The following is a 16,200-nucleotide window of genomic DNA, read 5'->3' as shown; positions in this document are numbered from 1 at the left end:
AATAAAAAGTGCTGGGGATGTAGCTTAAATTAGAGCACCCCTGGATTCAACCCCCAGTTATTAAAAAAAAAAAAAGTCAAACGTTGCAATATATAGAAAATTATAACATGCAAACAATATGTGTATTCTATATTCAGACCACCTGTAGTATTCTAAACTGCCATGTTTCCTGCTCTCTGAGCACACGCACTGTTTTTTCGCTTTGGATGTACCTGTCTTTTGGTTTATCGCAAATCAAATACCACTTCTCTGAGGCCAAAGCCCTGATGTCCCAGATGCAGTTAAGTTCCTATCACACCCTCAGTACTGCAGCTCTTATCACTGTAATTACTAGTTAAAATCCCTGTTTCCTCTGCTAATTTGAAGACACTGCCAAAGAGCTGGGAAGAGGTAGAAACATTGTTTGAATGAAGGAAGGAGTAAATAAAAGAAACCCACCCTTCCAGAGACAATATTCCATTCTTCCCCCTTTTTTCCACCGTGACTCCAACATGGGGTGATGGTAGCTCCTTCCTTCGCCTTTTGGCTGTCACCTCTACCAGGCCCTCTTCCCACTGAGGTTGAGGTGGCAAAGAAGGAAGGCTTGGAATTTGGAATTTGCCTGCATTGATCTATTACTGAGATGAGGAATCTTAATTTTAATAGCATGGAATTAACTTCTTAGCAAGAAAGAGAATATGTTTAGAGGCAAATATTTTAGGTTAAAAATTGTAAGAATTTGTGTTCATAGGTTCTTTTTTTTTTTTTTTTTTTTTGGTTTAGTACAAGGGTTGAACTCAGGCATGCCATACCACTAAGCCACATCCCCAGCCCTTTTTATTTTTTATATTGAGACAGAGTCTTGCTAAGTTGCTTAGGGTCTTGCCAAGTTGTTGAGGTTGGTTTTGAACTGTGATCCTCCTACCTCAGTCTCCCAAGTCACTGGGATTATGGGTGTGTGCCCCTGGCTCATTGATAAATTTATTTTTTGCAGTGCTGTGGACAGAACACAGTGCCTCCTACACACTAGGCAAGCACTATACCACTGAGATACATCTCTGGTCTCCTGTTGTAGCCATATTGTAATATAAGAATCCTTAAAACACCTCAGTGGTAAGCAAATGGTATTATTTCCATTGTAGAGATGTAGAATGAAGTTCTATAATGCCAAATAAGTTTGTTCATAGTCCCAAAGCTCCTGATAGGGGCAAAATTCTAATTTGAATCCAGGGCTTCTATCAATAAATATGAAGCTTTGTCCATTAAGCCACTGTGGTCAGTGTGCTATTTGACATATTTATTTCCCCTCAGCTTATATCAATCAGCATTATGGCTAAGATATATGCTTCATGCTTGCAAACATTGGGTTAATGATCATTGTGAATGCTCCTCCTCCATGAAGCTAACTAGCAATGCCTTCTCAAAAGGAAGTTGTATGGACAGCAATGACAGAAGCAAGCATGTAGATCTCTCCTTATAGAGGCACTGTATTTTAGGGGCCTATGTAATTTTTTTTTGGAATTCTATCCAATTGAAAACTTGTTTAATATTAAACTTCTAGAAAGGAAGGCCTATGTATTTTGTAATGGGTAATTTTATTTCTTATATGTATATATTTTTTAGCTGTGTATGGACACAATACCTTTATTTTATTCATATGTGGTGCTGAGGATTGAACCCAGTGCCTCACAGGTGCTAGGCAAGCCTCCACCACTGAGCTACAACCCCAGTCCCAGCCTATGTATTTTTTTTTTAAGGTGAATACAAAGTACACAAAAATTTTAAAGAATCTCTCTAGGGTTTGTTTCATTATGAAACAATGAAGAGCTGTAGCAAATGTTTCTAGGTGCTACAGAAATAGAAAAAGGTCATGAACCCAATGGAAAATAAGTCATGTGATCATGAAGTTGTGGCAATGTGAACAATGTATGAAAAGCTACACAAGCTGTCATGTATCTAACCAAAATAAAAATGTTGTACAAAACTAATTTAGAATGATTTTAAAATGTTTTGTATTTTAATTTATTAGCAAGTGATTCACTCAATCTGGCATTTTGAAATTTACCATTTTAAAAAACATTCATGTTAATAGTAACATTTCATATGTGGAATGAAGGCTGAATTTCTTTCACATGCTTCTGAGTGGAAATTTATGCATGGTACATTTATTTATTTTTGCAGCTTTTATAAAGACATTCCTATATGTGACACTTCAGAAACTAGAGTTTCAAAGATTCAACTCACTAGCTCTCTTTCTTTCTCCTCAGTAATTCTTGAGATTCAGGGAAAAGTGAAAGATTCATCTTTGGCAGTGGACAAACCCTGCCCCCAAAGTACTATATTCCTGAGTGTTAATTCATAGAATATAAATTAATCAAACAGAACCACAAAATGTTTTATTACATATTTTCAATTTAAAAATATAAATACTATTTACACAGAATTGTATTTACATATTTACATAACATCAATGGAGTCAGCAGTAAAAAAAATGTTGGTCTGGGGGTTAATGACTATTATACTTGAACCATGAGGATCTTTCAAGCACATGGTATACCATGGGAAGAATTACTAAAGAATATGTTGAGGGAAAATATGGAAAGTTATCAGCTATATGTTTCAGAATTTATTTATATTTTGAATCCTAGCTTATTTTCACTTACTAAAAGTCTACTGACTTATGAAGCCTAAATTTGCTTTTAATAAATCTCCTTGTCAACATAACATGATAAACTTAAACAGTTTGTTATTTATTATCTTTAACAAAGTTAAAAGGCAGAACTTTGCAGAAGTACTCTTAAAATTAATTGAAAATGTATTAAAAACTATATTGGGAAATATGTCACATATTATAACAATAAATGTAAACCACATTAGAGATGTCAACACACTTCATGGAAAAAAGTATTGTATACAGGCATAGATGAACATAGAATGAGGCAAAGTGAATCAAAAATAATACAATTTGAAATTTCTAAATAAACTTGAAAATATTTTTCAACATTTATTTAACTATAAGTGCAAATAAAACATGTAAATACTAAATTGAAAACTAGTGTTGAACTTGGAATCAAATAGTTTATCAATGTGAGAAAATGTAGACAAAGCAGTTTATAAAATGATCTTTAGTACAAATGATGGGGATTATTCTGATTACTGTTAAAAATTGTTTTTCTGAAAGCAACATTTATATTTTTAGCCTGTCAGTGTTATTTAGTGAATTAAACACCACACACAGTGGGAAACAATAATTTCCATTATGTTGACCATATTTTTACAAGTTATAAAAATAAATCTATAGATAAAAACAGAATAATCTGTATTACAAATTTTAAAAAACATGCCAAACTAACCTGATATCATGACTTCTTCGCCATGATTATACTGAGTCCTTAAGTTATATGATCAATAAGTTAAATCAGAAATCTTTGATCCACCAATGTTTTGGTCACCAAATTCTTCTGTCCTACTGTATTACGGATAAACCTAAAAATCTGGAACATTAAAACAATTGAGAATGAAATAGTTCTAAATAAAATTAAATATGCACATCAACTAAATCATCTAAATTGAATTAGCTAATTCAACTAATTTCATTTATCAAACTTCTGAGTTGTGTGATTATACACAAAATTATTTTAAAGCTATTATCTTTCATAATATCAAAACAGTTCATGTTCCTATTTAGAAGATATCTTTATGAATTAACAGGAATACACTGTAAATATCTGGAAGTCAACTTTCTTCTAACTCTAAAAGCTACAGAAATATCAAAAGACTCTATGAATTGGAGAATATCATGCTAAGTGAAATAAGTCAAACCAAAAAACTGAAAGCTGAATGTTTTCCCTGATAAGTGGAGAATGATATATAATGGGGGTGGGGGGTATGGGGAGTGAGAGAAGAATGGAGGAACTTCAGATTATGTAAAAAAGAAATGAGGGGGAGAGGGGAATGAGGACAGACATCATTACCCTATGTACATGTATGATTACATGAATGGTATGAATCTACATTGTGTACGACCATAGACACGAAATGAGGTACCCCATTTGTGTACAATGAATCAAAATGTAATCTGTAAAAAATTTTTTAAAAATTTTAAAAAAGACTATTTAGTATGGGCAGAACTTTTTCATAATTTTAGTTCTCTAATAAGAATAAATTACATCTTAAATCACTCATAAATATCCTTGATACAGTAGAATATTTGTGTGATATTAATAAAGTATTTCAAGAAGCACTGATTTAGCATTTCTGAAAATCTCCATTTCAGATATTTCACCTGCACAGTTATTTATTATTCACAACAAAGTAAAGGGGTTTTTCAGTGGGGAGTCTTGAGCTAAATATCCATTCCTAGCAGCTTTTTTGTTATGAATGGGACTCTCTTTTAAATTATTGTTAACTTTTGGTATCTAGAAGTCCGGCAGTTAAATATCTTTCTACCAGATTCCTTTCACATCTTCTGAAGCAATGTATACCTTCCACTGAATCCCAGTAGTTCACTGACCCTAAGAACATTGTGCAGAATGTGGTCAGCTGTAGCCCTTATTTTGGTACATTAATGATATTCTAAATGTAAATGGACATTGTTACTCTGCTATGCAAACAAATATCTACTTTCAATACATTTCTTTTAAGAAAAACCCAGAAAAATTTGTAAGTTACCTCTTGTTGTAGGTATGTAAGGAAGGCTGCTGAAATGAAATTTTGGCAAGCCAAATCCACAACACAGAAGAACAACAGATCAAAAATAAGAAGAGTGGCTTCATTTCCATAATATAGCGTACTGCTGAAGGAGTAACTTTCATCTATTAAAAAAGATGTGAGAAATTTAAAAATAGAACAAATCTGTGATAAATTTCTGGTGATAAAATTTGGGAATTTAAACACAGCATATTAGAAACAAGTACTACATTACAATATAGCTTACACAAAAAGAAACAAAAGGTGTTAAGATTTGCTAATTTAAAAGGTTAGTCGAAGAACTCATAGAAACTTCAAAGAAGCAGTTTCCATAAAGGTTGGCAACTGCTAGTAGTATAAGAATATAATCAATACCTTGTAAGGACCAGTGAATGAATATCTTTTTGTGTATTTCTTTAATCTAACTAAAGAATAAATTAATCTAGAAAGATGCTCTAAGGTAGAGTAAGTTAAGAAAAGAAAAAACACAGCAAAGCATAGAATAATTTAGTGTTCTAGAATTTTTGTCTCAAATAATCTCCCTAAGCTTTTGCTCCAAAACTCTTTTAACTCAAAACTCAACAAGTGGGTTTTGTCCTTTCTGGGATATGAACACCCTTTTAAAAATATAACCCTTTTCAATAGGAAAAAAAAAAAAAAAAAAGGAAAAAAGTACAAATATACAAATTCTGCATATATTTTTTTGGGGGTCCAGAGAACTACCAATGCCACTATGGATATCCAGTGAGAAACTTCAGTTTTACAGGAGGCGATGTCGTGGCACAGGTAATGTTCTGTTATGATCTGGATGCTAGGTTATGGGGATACATTCAGTTTGGGAAAATTCACTGACCTATCAGCTATAACCTTACAAAATATGAACTTCTTCATGCATATTATGCTTGTGTATATCTAAGTAAAAAATTCTGTCTTATATGTTCTTCCTGGTGATCCACATCACTCCAGCAATGACATCATACAATGGTAGTTCCCCAGTTTATTATGTGCCCTTAACTTTCTCCTAAGATCTGGTCCCTTATATTATATTTAATGTCTTACTGAACATCTGTTCCTTGATGTCCCAAAGGTACTTCAACATACAATACAATCAAAACTAAATTCAACTTCTTTCACTCAAAACCTGGTCCTCCATCAGTAACTTCTGCCTTAGGCAAAGGCACCACTACCATCTACTTAGTTATGTAAGCTGGAAGTATGAATAACTTGTCTACACTTTTGCTCCTAGTTTTTTCCCCTTAACATCTCTGACAATGTTTTCTTCTTCTTTGTTCCCATTTCTACTGCCTTAGCTCATCTCCTCATTCATCTGCTGAAGATGAAGACACACAGAAAAAGAGAGGAGGAGGAGGACAAAAGAGAACAAAAGGAAACAGAAGAAGGGAGAAGAAAAAGACAAAACAATGAACAAAAATGATGACTGTATTATTAGAAATGGTAACAACATCCCTTTCCTAGCTGTCTACCCATAACAGATATTGTTCTAGGTTGTCTCTACATGGTAATCCCATAAAACCTTGAGAAGGGTCAGACTTGATTTTATAGAGAGGTCATTAAAATTCAGAAAGGTTAAGCAAGTTTCTCAAGTTCACAAAGCTAGTGAATGGTAGCCTCGGATTTTGAATCCAAGACCAGAAGACTCTGAAAGTTAAATTCTTAATGACTAAGCTCATCTCTATCTCAACCTGTACCATATACCAAAGTAATTCATCCAATTTACAAATCAGATCTGATTAGGATGCTTCAATGATATCCATGTTCATTAGCAGAGGTTTCCAAATTGTTTTGATCATATATCCCTATCAGAATAAAATTCTGAGCCTATTTACTATAATAGATATATTTTGTTAATTTTTACTATATGATTTTTAAAAAACATAAATTAAGATTGATGAAATTACAAATATATGAATAGTCATTAAAAAGGACAAAAATTTTGGAAATATACGTTTTTTTTTTTTTTGGAAGTGACTGGTCCATTAAGATAAAGGGAAACTCCTTATGGTGTCATACAGTCCTTTGGGATATGACCTTTGTCCTCTTTATCTTTCAAACACTCTTCTACACTGTGTCCCACTTCATACTAGACTACTTAAAGTCTAAAGTACAGAATGCATTTTGTAGACTTAAAATAAATCTCCTTTTCACTTCTGCATGAATGTCTTTGTCTCCCTACCTCCCCGCTCCTCCACCTTAACTCTGGTTTGACAAAGTTATTTACACTTCAACACCCATTTCAAACTTTTCCATGTTGCCTTTTCTGAATTCACCCTATCTGGTTAAATTTTTTTATTGCCTTTCTGTCCCTGATGCAACCTGTGCCTACAGACTTTTATCCCAGAACATTCTACTTATTCACATGCCCATCTTCTACAGCTTACTAACAAGATACCTGAGAGACAGACAGATCAATGGTCTGTATATCCCAGGACTGGAAAACATGTGGCATGCAATACACATAGATATCTAGGCCAGGATGCTGGTTATACTATTTTTATTCTCATCAACTCATAATAACAGGTTATTAGTCACATTATAAGTAAGTTATATGCTATCTTTCTAACAATTAAAAACCATTTTAAATCACTACTCCCATTACAAACATTAGGGATTTTGAATTACTTGGACAAAATAAAAAAATCAGATTTTGAACATTATTCAGAAGTGTTACTCTTTAAATGTTTCTGAAGTCTGCTACTGAATGAATATTCTAATAAAATCTAAATTTTTTATATTTGTTTTTCCATATCTTTAGTGTGTACTGTTAATTCTGAAATTCATCTTTTTTGCTTTCTTGTAGGCCCTTTTAACCATCTGTTTCCTGCTACATAAGAGAAAATTATTATAGTTTCATGAGATTCAGTTCATTATGTTTCCCTGTTTTCATATAAAATTATAAAACTCCAAGGAAAAATAACCACAAGTCTTTTCCCCCTAAACTTTGATAATAGTAATCAAATTCAGCAAAGGCATTTGAAGTATACCATTGTAAAAGATGCTTTTTTCCATTGGCTCCATGAATTCCATTCCAAGAACTCTTTCAAGAAGCAACTTGTCTTTTATGAAGTAATCCATTTCCTTATGAACCTAACAAAAGATAGTCATATAAAAAATAGTAGTGAAATAAATGATTTCCAATTAATGCAAAATAAAAAATAGGGAAAATGAATAGTATACAAAGAAAATCTGTTCTTCAAAATGAATTTACTACACTAGATTTAGAATGAAATTCTCTTTACAGATGTTTTAAATTTTAAATGCTGTATTTAAATTTTAAATATACTACTAGTAGTATTTATGGCTAGATATACTGAAAATCAATTTACAGACTTTTTGGAATATAATCATAGCATAATATTTAAGGATCTCAATAATCAGTAATATAGTAAGTAATATTTTGGGAACCTGCTAACAAAATTCTAGTACAGGCATATTTTAAAGGAATCTTCGCTTGTTAATAAACATAAAATCACATTTTTCTTTTATATAACCTAACATTATTGCTAAAACATAAGTGAGTGGCTACAAATATCTTTATAAAAATATCATTCCTACATATTAAATTTGACAGACAAAAGAGGAAATTCACTCACTTGGTTGACTCAAATTATAACTGACATTTGATCTTAGCTTTATAAAATTTGCATTTTGATCCTAGTTTAAATATAAATGTTGATATACATACATGATCAATGAAAGAGCCAAGAAATTTATTCATCGCATGATATGCTTTTATACTCTGCTCAAAAGTACTTGCTGATGAACTCAACAGTCTAGCGGGGCCATTTTTCTAATATCAAAAAGAGAAATGAATAAATACAGCATGTCTTAATGTTCTTGGTACTGAAATACATTAAATATTGGCAAATATATCTGAACAGTACTTTATACAAACCCTCGTCAAGGTCTCATGGATTCTGTCATAGTGTTGTCTCATCTGGCTAGAAATTGCAATCTGAAAAGTCTGACCTTCTGTGTTGGGCAACAAACCTCTCTGGCTACACAAATTTTCCTGAAAAGTTAAAAGAACTGAAATTAAGATGGAAATTATAAAGCTCTGCCTATCTCAAAAAGAAAATACATATTTTACTTTTAGTTGGTATCACACATTCCAATATTTAGAAGTCTCATGAAATTTACTGAAACTGTATTTGAAGCAAAGAGATTCCAACATTATTCAAGGTTCTCACTCTTTCCCAGTTTACTGACTTCTAGTTTATTCTAGTTTATATTCCACTATAGTTCTTTATGTCATCTTTACTCTGCTCTACTAAAAACCAACACAGAAAAACAAGTTCACTGCATATTGATATGCTTAGCTTTATGATTAATCTTATTGTTCTTTAATATATGACCAAAAGTCTAGTTTTAAAAATTAACTGGTTATGTAATTATAAATGACTTTTTTTTCCCTAAACATTTAAAATTCTTCCTTAATTTATTTCAATAAAAAGGCAGTGACACATGACTGAATAGTAAATATTATGAACCAGATATCATTTCAGGTCTCCTTGATGAGACTTTAACTACTGTTAACCACAAATATGACAGTTTGCTCCACCACCAAGCCAATTCCCACTGGTGTTTCTTAGTTCTACTCAAGTTCTCTGTTCCAACAAAGCCTGTTCACCTACTCCAGTGATTATATTCTCCTTCTTAGTCTAAATATAATCTGCAAATACAATATAACACTTTTCTATAAACTTAAAAGAAGAAGACGTGATACAATTTTCTATTTTAAAAAACAGGTTTTTTTCTTGATTAAAAAAACCAAATTCATTGTGAATGTATAAAATTGGAAAGGTATAAAAAAGAAATAAAAATTACCTATAATCTCAATACCAAGAGCTAGAGATATTTTAAGGCATTTCATTTCCAGGCCTTTTTCTAAGGTATATACATATGCAGACATAAAATTGGGATCATACTGATTTCTTTTTCACTTAGCATCATCTATCAAATATGATTTTAATATCTAAAGAGTCACTGTAAAGGCAACCAATTTATTTAATATTCTCCAATTTTTACATATTTTCCTTACAAATAACCTATGAACAAATATCCAAAATCTAATTAGGTATTTATATTGCTAACTTTTCCTTGAGTTAAATCCATAAAATCAAAGATTATGAACTCATAAATAAAAAGTTCCTGATATTTATATTGTTTAAATACTTTCTAGAAAGTTTATAAAAAATTATTCTGACACTAATTTTTTTGTGGGTGCCCATTTTATTTTGTCTGTGGGTGCTATTAGTATTAGCTTTCTTTTTAAAAAAGTTTACTGATTTTTAAGAGGAAAAATCATTGTTTCTATATTTAGTTCTTTGGTTGTGAGTTAAAGATTTTTTAAAGGTTTATTAGTTTCTTCTGTTTCACTTTTTATTTTTTAAAATCTTTCGGTCATTTTTCCAATGAGGTTTTAATTTAGTGTTTTCTTACTGACTTGTATAACTTCCAATATTCTTTTCAGTATCTGTTATATTTGGTATGAGCATTTTATGATAATTTACTATCATTTATTTATGATCATTTGATATGTAAACATACTGTATTAATAAAGTAAAATCAATTAATATTTCCTTTTTCTGCTTTTTGTTTTTTATGCTATTATTATTATTATTTATTTATTTATTTTTTTGTAGTACTGGGGATTAAACTATATATGCTAGGCAAGCACTATCACTGAGCCACATCTCTAGGTCTCTTGCTTTTAATGTCATTCCCCAATCTGAAATATTCTTTTCTAGGTGCTTATTAATTTTTACATTTAACCTTTTAATTCTGGTTAATTTCTAATAGTTAAACAAGTGATCCTGTTCAATGTATTAAATACATTCTCTGAGATGTCATTATCAAGAATCAAATTCTTACAAGTCACAGGTATGGCTCCTTAATCACTAAATTCACAAGGTTTTCCCTTTTAAACATTTTATTATGGAAGTTCTCAAATGTATGTAATAGAAAAAATAGTAAACCACTTGTTACCCAGTTTAACAATTATCAACATTTTACTAATTTTGTTTAATTTATCTTCCCAATTTTCTTCTTAGATTATTTTAACAAGACTCCAGACTGTCATTTCATCTGTAAATAGCTCCATATCTCTAACTAATAAGAAATAAACTATCATGCCAATATCATAACTATGAAATTAATCATTTTTTAATATGTTTGAACATAGAGTTCATTAAATCTCTCAGATTTTTTCCAAAGATTTTTGTTATAGTTGGTTTGCCTGAATCAGAATTCAAATAAAGCACATACATTGTATTCGATCATTTTGTTTCTTAAACCTCTCATTATGTAACAGATTTACCACCATAGTTACCCCATTTTCATTTCATTTCATTTGGTTTGTTTGGAGACACTGAGTGATTTGTCCTATAAGGCATCCTATACTCTGGATCTGGCTAATTACTGCCTATGGTGCTATTTAAATTGTCCTAGTATTCTTTGTATTTCCTGTAAAACAGTGGTTGGGTCTAGAGGCTTGATTAAATTCAGGTTCAATTTTCTTAGGTAAGACTACTTCAAAGGTAATGTTATATACATCCTCCTGTAGCATATTAGGAAATATTTAATGTCAGCATTCTTCATTTTAATTATTAAAAAATTGAGTCAGTGTGTCCAGAATATGCCAATCTGATCCCTCATTACAAAGTTCCCATCAATAGTCACTTAATTGTTCGACACCCACTGACGACTGCAGCCTATACTCATTAATTCAATAGTCATTGGAAAATGGTTACTGTATAATTTAAGGAAGAACTTTTATTGTGTATTATTCAGTTACCCTGAAACAGAATTCATGTATGAACTGCTGGATAAAATTAGGTTCTTTCCCTTGACCAATGTTCACGATAGTAAGTTTATGGTATCTTAGCAACTTTCAAAACTGAAAATGAAGATTTTTTAAAACTATTATTATAAATCTTAGATTAAGAAAATCCATATTTCAACTTAAAAACAAAAAAATGTAAAATATATTTATACCGCTTCTCTTTTAAGATTCACATTCATTTCTTCCATATTAGTGTCTGCATGCCCATGAACTGATCTACCATGAATGTAATATCCAAAACATTTGTGGGATAACAGAAACACTGAAATCTATAAAAAGAGAAGAAAAATAAGCAATTAGCAACTCACCAGCAAAACACTAAAAATTAATTTTTCTTAAAATTACTTTCTTTCTCCCAAAATAAGAAGAACTGAATTCCTGGGAAATGTATGAAAAGGATAACAAGGTAATAAAGGATAATGAGGTTACTTTTAAAAACTAGATAGAAAGGAGACTTGAAGATATTTTCTAAGAAAGGAAGAAATTTTGAAACATAAAAATTTTCAGAGGCAACAGGATAAATAAAGTATCTGGCAGCCTAAGAAATTCATAATTAAGAACTGCAAATGAAGAAGAAAAAACTAAGGCAGTGAGTATTAATTTATAGCTCATTATAACTATCTCTGGAATTAATAGCCAGTGAAAATTAGACTAAAAATCCAATCATACCAAATCACTTTAAAAGCCTCTCTTAATGTATTAATTAATGTATTCATTGAATATTAATGTATTCATTATCCTAGCCCCTTTGGTACCAGGGATTGAACCTACTGGTGCTTAACCACTGAGCCACATCCCTAGCCTTTTATTAGAGACAGGGTCTTACTGAGTTGCTTACGGCCTCAATAAGTTGCTGAGGCTGGGCTTGAACTTGCAATCTGCCTGCCTCAGCCTCCTGAGTCCCTGGGATTACAGGTGTGTACCACCATGCCCAGCTTATTCATAACTTAAAAGTTCCAAGATAAAGTAAAAAAGTACTTACATTACTCATAGAGCATAAATCAACGAACTGTCGAATTTTATCCTCTACAAATCTCTCATAAAAAGCAGCAAAGAACACAATCTGAAACATTAAGCCAAATTCATGCTTATTAGCCTTTAGGATTTCAATCTTCTTTTATAGTCACTGCAGTAGTTTATGAAAAAAAGAAGTTCCAACCAAGAACATAGTGGTCTCTAATGCTTCCTGTGGGATAAAATCCTGCTTGGTATTTCTGACTGTATGTCAAAGGAACAAGGATTTTGTGTTAAGTGTCATTGAGGGAGATTTTAAATTTTTAAAAATTTTTCTGTGTCTAAACAAGACAAATTGTGGAAAGAAAGGAAAAAAAGCTTTAAAAAATTTAGGATAGATCCATGTATTAATGGCCAGATTTACGTCTTGTTTTATAATTTTGTTCATCTCCTGGATTCCAAAAATCATTGGAAAATTTGTGCTTTTCAAACTAATCTTCTCGATCTATAAGCAATCAACAAACATATGAAAAATGTTCAACATCTTTGGTAATAAAAGAAATGCAAATCAAAACTACCCTAAGATTCCATCTCACCCCAATTAGAATGGTGATTATCAAGAATACAAGCAACAATAGGTGATGGAGAGGATGTGAGGAAAAAGGTACACTCATACATTGCTGGTGGGGTTGCAAATTAGTGCAGCCACTCTGGAAAGCAGTGTGGAGATTCCTCAGAAAGCTTGGAATGGAACCACCATTTGACTCAGTTATCCCACTCCCTGGCCTATACCCAAAGGATTTAAAATCAGCATACTACAGAGATACAGCCACAACAATGTTCATAGCTGCTCAATTCACAATAGCCAGATTGTGGAACCAACCTAGATGCCCCTCAATTGATGAATGGATAAAGAAACTGTGGTATATATATATATATATATATATACAATAGAATATTACTCAGCCATAAAGAATAATAAAATTATGGCATTTGCAGGCAAATAGATGAAATTGGAGAATATCATGCTAAGTGAGATAAGCCACTCTCAAAAAATCAAAGGACAAATGATCTCACTGATAAGCGATGATGACACATATAGGGGGTGGGAAAGGGGCAAGAATGGAGGATAGAAGGACTCTATAGAGGGATAAGAGGGGTGGGAGGGGTGGGTGGAGAAAAAAAATAACAGAATGAATCAAACACCATTACCCTATGTAATTGTATGGTTACACAAATGGTATGCCTCTATTTCATGTACAGAGAAACAAGATGTATCCCATTTTTTTTACAATAAAAATGAAAAAAAAAAAAAAACCAAAAAACTGATCTTCTCTAACAAAACATCACATAAAATGCATACATCTTAGTATTCTACTCTGACAACAGATGTGTTAATTATGCAACTGGAATGGTTTTGAGTGTTTTCTTAGATTTAACAACACTAGAAAGGGAAATTTTATAAATTAAAAAATTTCACACTGTAGACCTTTTTAGATAGGTTTCAGAGTAAGATTTCCTAACTATCCTATTTAAAGCTGTCACTAATGTCCCATTCCTGAACCCCATTCCCCTCATCTCTGTTGACCATCTCCTGCTGAATCTCTTCATAACAAGTATCACAACCTATAACTAGTTCTTGTTACAGCATATCCATGAATCAGCACAGTGCCTAGTATGTAAAGTGTATTCAAATATACAAATGAATAAATACATAAATCTACATCACTGATTATTAAGAACACTTTCTTAAACACTCCATATACATACTTTTTAACTCATCTGAAGAACATGAAAAACTCCAACACTAGAAGTTCAAAAATAAGGATACCACTTAAAAGTTGAAGAGGATACGTTTAGAGAAATATAAGGAATGAACAATAAAACAGACTCATTATTACAATCCAGAAGTATTTAGACAAATTTAGGAGGCTATAACAAGTTAAGGAACAAGGATATTTAAGGAATAAACACTGAAATCTTAGAATACTGCCAAAGGGAGAGATGCCTTGTCATCAGTCTGACAGTGAAGTGAGAAGCAAAGAATGAGGTTAGGTAGTGGCACGTTGCTGTCCCAACAATTCTTTATCCTTTCTCCCTAGTAACAGACCCATCTCTTGAGCAGGACCCACAGGCATGCCCAGCTGAAAGACTCCAGTGCAGACTGGTGTAGCCAAGGTTCTAGCCAAGGAGGCTGGATAGCACTTCTGAAAGGCTCTTAAACATGGGAGGGTCAATTCATCTCCCCGAGGTCCCTCCTGCAACTCTCAGTCATTATGGACCATCATATGACCTTAGAGATGGAAGCCCCAGGTGACAGAGCTGAACAGCCTTCTATATCCTGATGGCAGCAGTAAGCCACCATTCTAGTCCTGCACTGCCGACATTTGCTCTTCCTTCTCATGGGAAAAACAAAGTTCTTTCATTTCAGTCACTCCTATTCTGTTTTGTTGTTTTTGCTACATTTGACCTAATATGGAAAGTTTCAGATAATGTTCCTTTAAATTTTCTGCATCAGATGAACTATGATATATTCACAAAAACACTGGTACATGTACAAAATATTTCTTTACTATTATATTGATGATAAATATCAAACCCCATACTCTTGAGCCAATCTTATTTAAAATTCTAATTTGTTTTCCTTTTTGGTTAATATTTCCTCATTAGCTTAATCCCTGTAGCTTCACATCTGAAGAAATCTCATCAATTTATAACAAACGTAAATTTAAAAAGTCAATTCTCAGGTTAGAGAATGCCACCTGGATTCAATTCTGTAGGAACAAGCTCTCTTAAAGGAACTTTAATCCCAAAATATCCTTAAAAAGAGGCTATTTTAGGTAGATACTTATTAACCAGGAGATAGGAAGTTAAACCTTTTTTTTCTAGAGGTCCCATCTTCATTTGCTGTTTGTTAAAGGGAAATTTTAATTAAACAGAAAGATTCTCTTCTATTCATGGGAGTAGCTGGAATCAAGAGACAGAAGTACAGATCATTAGAATTAAATGTTTTAGTTGTTGCTCTCTTTTCTTCTTCTCCTTTTTTGCTTTAAGAGGATAAGGAAAGCAAGCGTAGGAAAAAACCTCTACTGGAGCCATGGGACTCTGAGGCCGAGAGGATTATTTTTAGTTTGGGTTATTTCAAAAAACATTTCAAAGAAAATTTCCTAGACATACTTGGAATCTGAATATATGAAATATAAAAAATGCAAACAATAAACTATGTTTCAAAGGAAAAGAGAATACTTAGAGTAGCATATATGTTACACACAAACTAGACACAGGTCCATCCTAAGACTAGAAAGCCACAGACCCTGAAAGGACCCTTCAGAGACCACTAGTGACAAGAATGTGAACTCTGAAATCAATATGCTTGGGTTTAAACTTTAGTTCTGCCAACTATGAGTTGCATGATTTTTAAATGACCGAGTTATTTAACCTTCTTGTAGCCTAAAGTTTCCTCACCTGCAAAATAAGGATCTAACAGAACCTATCTCTGAGGGCTAATGTTAAGATTAAGTAGTTAATATATGTAAAGCAATAAAATGATTAACACAATGCTTGTATTATGATACAATATCAGAATTAGCTATTGTTATTGTTCTTGTCACCTTTCTTTTGCTGTTGAAATCAGTATATGGTCAATATTTGAGGATAACCATTATGCAAGCAGAGTTACAGAGAAACAATGTTATCTAAAAGTGTAATCTCCTGTT

General features: G+C 32.2%; 2 protein-coding genes across 5 annotated transcripts in view; one reads left to right on the top strand and one right to left on the bottom strand.

Moving 5' to 3' along the window:
- RAD54B (RAD54 homolog B) overlaps positions 1-16,200 on the top strand; it is a 744,820-nt gene that overhangs the window by 650,382 nt on the left and 78,238 nt on the right. The window lies entirely within an intron of this gene.
- TMEM67 (transmembrane protein 67) overlaps positions 1,463-16,200 on the bottom strand; it is a 42,147-nt gene continuing 27,409 nt past the window's right edge. For all 4 annotated transcript variants that reach the window (XM_079116865.1, XM_079116868.1, XM_079116867.1 and 1 more), the window contains 7 exons: positions 12,513-12,593; positions 11,683-11,799; positions 8,582-8,698; positions 8,372-8,476; positions 7,671-7,773; positions 4,651-4,793; positions 1,463-3,473 (listed from right to left, as the gene is read on the bottom strand). In XM_079116865.1, coding sequence (XP_078972991.1) covers positions 3,393-3,473; positions 4,651-4,793; positions 7,671-7,773; positions 8,372-8,476; positions 8,582-8,698; positions 11,683-11,799; positions 12,513-12,593 — 747 coding nt within the window. In that variant the 3' untranslated portion in view covers positions 1,463-3,392. The remainder of the gene's footprint in view (positions 3,474-4,650; positions 4,794-7,670; positions 7,774-8,371; positions 8,477-8,581; positions 8,699-11,682; positions 11,800-12,512; positions 12,594-16,200) is intronic.

Source organism: Sciurus vulgaris, assembly GCF_902686455.1.
Source record: "Sciurus vulgaris genome assembly, chromosome: 1".
Lineage (NCBI taxonomy): Eukaryota > Metazoa > Chordata > Mammalia > Rodentia > Sciuridae > Sciurus > Sciurus vulgaris.
The sequence above is the reverse complement of the archived record's forward strand: the minus strand, read 5'-3'. Positions and strand labels throughout refer to the sequence as shown.